This window comes from Populus trichocarpa, chromosome 4 (assembly GCF_000002775.5).
Source record: "Populus trichocarpa isolate Nisqually-1 chromosome 4, P.trichocarpa_v4.1, whole genome shotgun sequence".
Classification (NCBI taxonomy): Eukaryota; Viridiplantae; Streptophyta; class Magnoliopsida; order Malpighiales; family Salicaceae; genus Populus; species Populus trichocarpa.
The window spans coordinates 5,131,827-5,139,272 of NC_037288.2; the positions used below are offsets into that span (position 1 = coordinate 5,131,827).

The window sequence follows — 7,446 nt, forward strand, 5'->3', positions numbered from 1 at the left end:
TTGATTTCTTATAAGAGTAGTGTTGTAAATTCACTGTAGAATTCAAACGCAAAATACCCCTCCTGCAACCAATCAATTTTAGAACATCATAATTGTCTCAAGACAAAGATTATTTTACCCCTAAACGCATGGCAAAAAGCTTCTCTTTTTTTAAGTTCAAGAAAGAAAAATATTATTCTCGTCCACAGCAAATTGTGTCTGGTGAACAGTATTTTCTCCATCACTTTTAGGTTTTTTCTCTGATTGTGCCTAAGCAAAGAATCATTCCTAACTTCGGCTACGTATAACTAACACCATGATGGTAACATAAAGGTGTACCGATCACCAAATTAATAAAGAACCTAAAAGGTTCTATACAAAAAGATGGGATATATAACTAATCACATGAATGCACCTAGCATGCCATCAAATGTTATTTCAATTCCCAAGTGTGGTGGGAAAAAGTTATTTAGGTAAGCAACATCAATTTGCTTTTTGGGAAAAATTTCAGCAAGAAGATTGAGTGTTGGACTGGATAAGCTTTGGACCAACATTAAGATAATTCATATAAATTGAAATTTAGCCAATGAGGGGGTTGGCTTTTGGAATTATATATGCTATCAACCACAAAATCTTGAACCTGAAAAAAAGAGTTTTTTTTTTTTTTCTCTCTTTCCCTTTAATTGATAGTGTCAAATGTGCTAATTAGAAAGGGGATTCAACTATGATTTTCTGTTTTGAGAATAGCTTTGGCGAGTATTTAAACACAAAATTTGTTTTGACAACAAAATTCAACTTAATTTTCATGCAAATGCAAATTAGTATTGCACTAGTTGCATTTCCTGCGCTCCGTTGTGGTTATAGAGTATAGATGTCAAGTGACGTTGGTTTAGTGAAAGTAAGAAAATGGACAGGTTCGAGCGTTATTAGACCCAATCTAGTACATATTAAAACCCCTTACTCAATTATTTCAATAGCCTAAGCTTTAAATTAACTATATGAGAGTTATTTTAATATGATCAAGTTAATTTGATGATATCAAATACAACCTGAATGATCGATAAAAACATAAATTAACTTTAATAAAACAATCAGCGTGATATTTTTTTATTTTAATTTTGAGATGGAGACTAAGTGAATCAACTCGAATTCAACCCAATCAACCTAAAATTTATAACTCAGGTCATGATCACAATGTACTAGCATAGTCGGTCAACTATCATTTTTTTTTCTCGCGCCTTTATTCTCTCCCCGACCAGCCCTGCATTAGGCCTGGATTGAGTGAAATTCAAGCCTAAATTGAAGAGTAATTAGATAATTAACGACTAATTTTAAAGAAAATGGCTTAGACCTAGGTCGGATGAACCTGTCATGTTATGATGGCATGTGTGGCATCCTCCATCCTCCAAAAGCAGTCTTCCTTGGTGTCTTTGGATGCATATCGACAGTCTCTCCCATTAGAAATAGCATATGGGGTTGTTTCTCCGTCTTTGGCGCCGATAACCAATTTTCCTCCTCTTTTTTTTTTATTTATTCTCCTCTTAAATTCCATAGATTTTTTATTTTTTACTTCCTTTAAGGGATTGATTTTTTAATGTAATTGTCAATTATAGTCCCTTGAGTTCAATTCTCTCTAAAAATGAAAAATCCAAACAATATTATGCAAAACCAAGTTCGAGTCAAATGACAGATTTTTTTTTGCCTTCAATAATCTTACAGCAAGCTCGTTAAAACAAACCATCAATGCCAATTTAAATGTGAGAAAATCAAATAAATAAAAAAAGCTCAAGGACAAAAAAAAAAGAAAAAAAAAAACTCTGTGAATCCACATCCACAGTAACAATGACAACAGTAAACGCAATAGTGAATTGCTTACCTGCTTTAGTTTTTCTTAATAATAATAAATATAGGTATGATAATTATTATTATTTTTTGCTTCCATGGGAAAGTTGTTTCCTCCTTCACTAATGGAGCTCTGCACAAAGTGCCTTGTCTAGAACACTTTTATTTATAAAATCAACGCAAATTTGTTCAGTTAAACGTAGCATATTGCTTTTATATTTTACAACTAATTAAAACTATTATTCTATGTTTAAAAGTAATTGAGCATATATTTGCACGTCCCTTTAACTTTAAGCGATAACTAGAAGCAACTTGGATTTTATTTTCTTGTCTATTATGTAACTTCGTGCTGTTTTATTTGCTCCTGTTTTTTTTTTGTATTTCAAAAATGTTTTTAAAAGATTTTGAAAATTTTTTATTTTTTTATTTATTTTTAATTAATATTTTTTTGATATTTTTAAATCATTTTATTGCGTTGATATCAAAAATAATTTTTAAAACATAAAAAAAAAATATTATTTTAATATATTTCTAAATAATAAAACAATCATATCTAATTCTGTTTTGTCTTTCTTTTTCTTTGCTTGTAGCGGTGGCTTCACGTACTTGCAACTTTGCTTTCTTCTCCATATTTTAGTGTGGGTGTTTCGTAATTGTGGGATCGTTTACTTTTACTATTACAATAAATTTTTCAATTCATGAAAAAAAAAAAAAAAAAAAGGTTTTCACTTGGGACTGGCCATAGAAAAAAGTTAGAAATTAGTAAGTCACTAAAAGTAGTTCTTGCTTCTCGGATATCCTCATTTCCTATGGCAAATCTTACCACTTAATTCTAGTTGTTGAGGTTGTCTTTTTTTCTTAACATAATATTAACAGATTGATTATAAAGTTTGGATAATCAATTAATAATAATACCTCTCATTTTTTTCAAAAAAAAAACAAAATCCTCTTATATAATGGACATTAATTATCTCATATTTCTTTCTTTTTTTTCAATATTTTGAAGTTTAGACCAAAATAAAGAAAAAATTGACATGTCAAGGGATCATTTGTTAGTGACTTGTATATGATATGTTAAGCGATCGTTTGACATAGCGGTTGCATCATTGTTTTTTTAATTTTTTTATTTTTGGATTAAAACTTAATACGTTAATATTAAAAATAATTTTTTTAAAAAAAAATTTATTATATTTTCAAATAAAAAATAATTTTAAAAACAATCTCATATCTTAAACTTTTTTAATCTCAAATGGTTAGAACATTGTGCTAATAACACGAAGGATGCCATTTATGTGTTTGGTTACAACTACAAATTCCAATCAATCATGACAAGTCTTACGCAAATTGAAAGAGCAAACATGGAAATTGGATGAGTAGGTATTAATCCCGCTTGTATTAAACGTTGAACATAAATTAATGATTAAAAACTGCGACGTCAGGGCACTACATATCCTGGTGAATGTACAGACGCTGAGAAGATCACATAAGCAATCCCACAAGAGAATATTACTGTTAGGATCCATCCACCTAGGAACTTGAGCACAAGTTTCCAATTAACATTCTGCATTACGATACAACATTTTTCATCATAATCCCTCTTAAAAAGAATGTCATATATATGACGCATGTTCTGTTTAGCCTCGGACAATTCCATGCTCAGTTGCAATCTGATATGGAATTTGATGCTGGTTTTAGAGATTATGCCATTATTTACGACGAGGAAACCTTACCCGAATGTCATCGACCATTCCAACTCCTAAAAGAGATCCAACAAAAGCATGTATACTTGAAGCAGGAAGATTCATTCTAGTGACCATCATCACTGCTGCCACAGAGGAAAGCTGTGATGCCAACCCTCTTGAGTTACTCATGTAAGTTAGCTTCCCACCTAGGCATCGAGTCAAGCGCCATCCACATAGGAAAAATCCCATCGCAGCAACTAGTCCGGTACTTGCTCTAAACCACCATTTCACATGCACATACTCCTGGTTACCATGTGGATGGTCATTACAAGATAGTTAGACAAAAACCAGTAGAGAGAAAAGTTACCATAAAAGGATGGAGTATGTACGGAGATATTTATGGTTTTAAACTTACCACATCTTCCCCATTCCGTAGATATTTAATTCTATGATCAAACACATCAAGGATAGCTGCATATGGGCTTGCAATGGCAGCAACCTCAATAGAAAATTGAAGCCTGCAGCATATCAACAGATTTGGATTGGTCTGATGTATTGATGCACATGAAGGCATGAGGCGAATGTGAACAAAAGAGAACTTCTACTTCATTTAGAGACAGAGTAAACATACGCGAAGATACATGAAGCAAGGAGGTGTGGGAAGCTGAAGAAATCTTCCATTTCATCATATTTTTCAGCTAAAGCATGTCGAACAAGAGTTCGTCTGTCATACTCTATAACCTTTAACATCAGAACCAAATTATTAAGATATGCTATCATTCTAAAGAATGATATAGAACTGTGATAGGAGATAAAGAGAAGACCTACAGGGCGTATAATCGAAATCGCAAATTTTCTGATATATGTAGAGGCATCCGACGTTAATGTTCTTTTCTCAATCCTCTGGAAGTTCCTTGTTTGAACAAACCTATTTGGAGTAGATTCAAGCAACTGTTTGAGTTGTGTTAATTGATCTGTAGAACTTTTCTGAGAGACTGATTGTGTCTGCTGAAAATCTTGAATTTGCGGTTGAGAATCATGGATCTTATCCGGTAGTGGTGAGTCCCAACTCCTCTCTTCCTCTTCATAGACTGTCTCAAGAACTCTAGTCTGCATGAAATCCCTCAACATTTCTTCGATATCTTCGTGGTTCTTCTCGTCATCTTTTATTGAACTTGTTTTATCCTGAATTTCTATGCATTGATGATCGATCGATCTGCTTTTCTTATTGGACTTACAATTTGGAATATCATTGGACTTCTTTATGGTCAAGGAAACTATCACAACCTGTTGCAAAATTAAATTCAGTCCTAGACAAGAATAAAAAGAAAGAATGATTGGAACATCCAGTGGATAGCAGAACTTAAGGTTATGTTTCCTTACCAATGACAATATCGCTCCAACCAGTGTAGCAACCAAAACAGCAACTATAGAAAGCCATGTATTGATAAATATAATGTTTCCATTGATCTGCATCCCATTATGAAGTGAGTAATGCAAGTAACTCAATGGAAAACAAAGCAAAAGCATGATTATCTTATTGAACTATCCTTTCCCTTTTAGAAAATCAAACAGAAGTAACAGAAACAAAAAATAAGGTTTCATGCTATCCTGTTTGACATTTGTTTAAACTTCATCTATCTATCTAATTAGACACTGCTAGTGTTACTTCAGACAAAAATTTGCTACTAGTCAGCTACTAAACACGACAGGATCCTCTCCTGCCTAGGAGGAAATGTCCTCTTTAACATAATGGACTGCCTGGATGAGGGAAGAGAATTAGAAACCTTGAGTTTTTTGTTGTCCATGATGTTAAATTTATATTTTTTTAAAAAAAAAAAAAGCACACCTGAAATATGACAAAGAGGCAAAGTAGTCCAGTAGATATTCCGTAGTCGATAGGGAGGAAAATGAGAATCCTTTTCTCTGCATCTTCTGATCGAAGAAGAAACGCCCTCAAGAGTTTGAAGAAGATGTAGGAGCATAGACAAGCGATTAATGGAGCAACTGTCCATTCAAGAGATATCCAGAGGAGTCCTCCACCATTAAAATTGTGATTTTCACTCTGCATGATCAAACTATGGCTGAAGAATAAGAATGAAGATCGAAGTGTCTAATTGAATGCCAAACCACAGAAATTACATTAAAAGGTTCTACTATAATGCAAGTATGCACAAAAGGAAATGATTAGAAAGGAGGGAAATGAAATGATCCGGAGAGTCATTTAGTATGTGATCATTAGGAATTTAACGATAAAAAATATAAATACTTCTTTCATTTCATCAATTACACAAATTTGTTATATATTTTACCACATTTTGACTGATAAATATAGGTTTTTCTACCTTGTTCCATAAGGGTATGTAGCCAAAACCTTCAGTGACAAGGATGGTTCCTAACAGGGCACTCTGTATTGACTGCTGAGATGAGACTGGTAACTCCCAATAGGTTGCAACTGCAAGCCAGATCGCTGCCAATATCATCAAAGGCCGATAGAAGTTAGGGGGAAAAAAAGCACAATAATATAGCTGTTAGCTTGGCATTCAAAATCACATAAAATGCGAAGTATTATCACTACCTTATACTTAATTATTTAATTTTAATTATAATAAAAAATAAAGTAGTAGAATTCAAATTCATGATTGTTCATTATTAAAATTCTAATACCGTGTAATAGAACAATTTTAATCCGGGAGCCAAAAGCTTAAAATTGTTGAATAGGGCTTCAAGAATGGTTTTATAGTAATCTCTGCAAATCATAAACTCTCTTTTTAACATTTTCATTTGTTAAATAAATAATCTTGGCATCAAGATTGATAAATGTGAAATGAGCAAATGTAAACCAATAATTTAAATTGATTGTCATTGAGTACCTGCAGTGATTAGAGCAACTACCAGGCTCCACATCAAAAATCCTGCGTCTGGTTGACTTTCTTTGAGAAACTGCAATGACACAGCCATATTAGTTCATGAAAGAAAGAGCATTTCATAGTGTTTAATTGACCATGTTTATGGACAAATATTCATTTACACACATCAGAAAATAAAGAATCGACAGTGCTCTTGCTTGTAAAGGCAGCTCCCGGAACATAGATTAGGCAAGCGATTATTGAGGCCTTCAAAAGAGTCAATGCTCCTGATCCTACTGGTGTTGAAAACTGCAAATTCAAAATTCAATAAACTTTATAATCTGTACAAAATATTAAAGTAAATAACATAAGCTCATGCAGTTTGTGTCCTGAGCCTGAAATAAGTTGTACATGCTTCCTAGAGTATTTTCTATGTAAACAGAATACTTGTTTACCACGCACGTATTGCTGAAGAAAAATAGAACAAAGAAAAAAGAGAAGGAGAAGTCCAACCGGAGCTGTGAGATTGTTTGCACCAGCAGAAAATGCCATAGCAACGGTGGCAAAAGCTCCGAAAATCGGTATCCATTGATACGTCTCTTTCCACCTTCCGACTATTTCAGCGGTCAAATCAACAGCAACCTTTCCTTCCTTTGAGGACATTAGTTTAGCTAGCTAGGAGTCTCTCCGAGTGCAATAAAAATTTTGTACAAGGAATTAGAGGAGAAGAATGTTGATTCGAATGCATTAAGATTTACATTGTTTATATCTCTCGAGGACTAGATGGGCCGGCCTCATTGTTGGTTTTTGGAGTGTTCTATTAATTGTTTCTTGTCGCATGTCTCACATGAAGAGGAATTAGCCCTTGTTTTCCCCGGAACTTGGGGTCCGACTTAGTTCTTTATGAATTCAATAGTCCAAGGTTTCGGCGTCAAACAAGAATGAATAGTGGATCAAGCATGGGAAGACATTTTTTTACTCTCATTAATTTGAAGGGGCAGTCCCTTGTATTGCTTTTTAAGCAAATGGCATATTACCTTCTTGTTAATAAATGTTAAATCCAAAGCAAACAGTAGAAAAGATGCTTATTTTCA

The 7,446-nt window shown here is 33.4% G+C and overlaps 1 protein-coding gene across 1 annotated transcript; it reads right to left on the reverse strand.

Annotated features, from left to right (window-relative positions):
• Positions 1–3,256: 3,256 nt before the first annotated feature.
• On the reverse strand, positions 3,257–7,037 carry LOC7476320 (phosphate-repressible phosphate permease pho-4). Its single transcript, XM_052452547.1, has 11 exons — positions 6,866–7,037; positions 6,539–6,661; positions 6,377–6,446; positions 5,849–5,973; positions 5,353–5,568; positions 4,887–4,973; positions 4,332–4,790; positions 4,117–4,244; positions 3,919–4,006; positions 3,552–3,806; positions 3,257–3,382 (listed from the first exon to the last, which is right to left on the reverse strand). Exons 1-11 carry the CDS (start codon positions 7,013–7,015, stop codon positions 3,257–3,259), a joined length of 1,827 nt encoding a protein of 608 aa, XP_052308507.1. The 5' UTR covers positions 7,016–7,037.
• Between the last annotated feature and the right edge of the window lie 409 nt (positions 7,038–7,446).

Coding starts and splice junctions, on each gene's coding strand:
- LOC7476320 (XM_052452547.1), bottom strand. CDS start 7,015: ATGTCCTCAAAGGAAGGAAAGGTTGCTGTTGATTTGACCGCTGAAATA. Junction 4,245..4,331: donor CGATTTCGATTATACGCCCT/GTAGGTCTTCTC, acceptor CTGATGTTAAAG/GTTATAGAGTATGACAGACG. Junction 4,007..4,116: donor GCGTATGTTTACTCTGTCTC/TAAATGAAGTAG, acceptor TCAATTTTCTAT/TGAGGTTGCTGCCATTGCAA.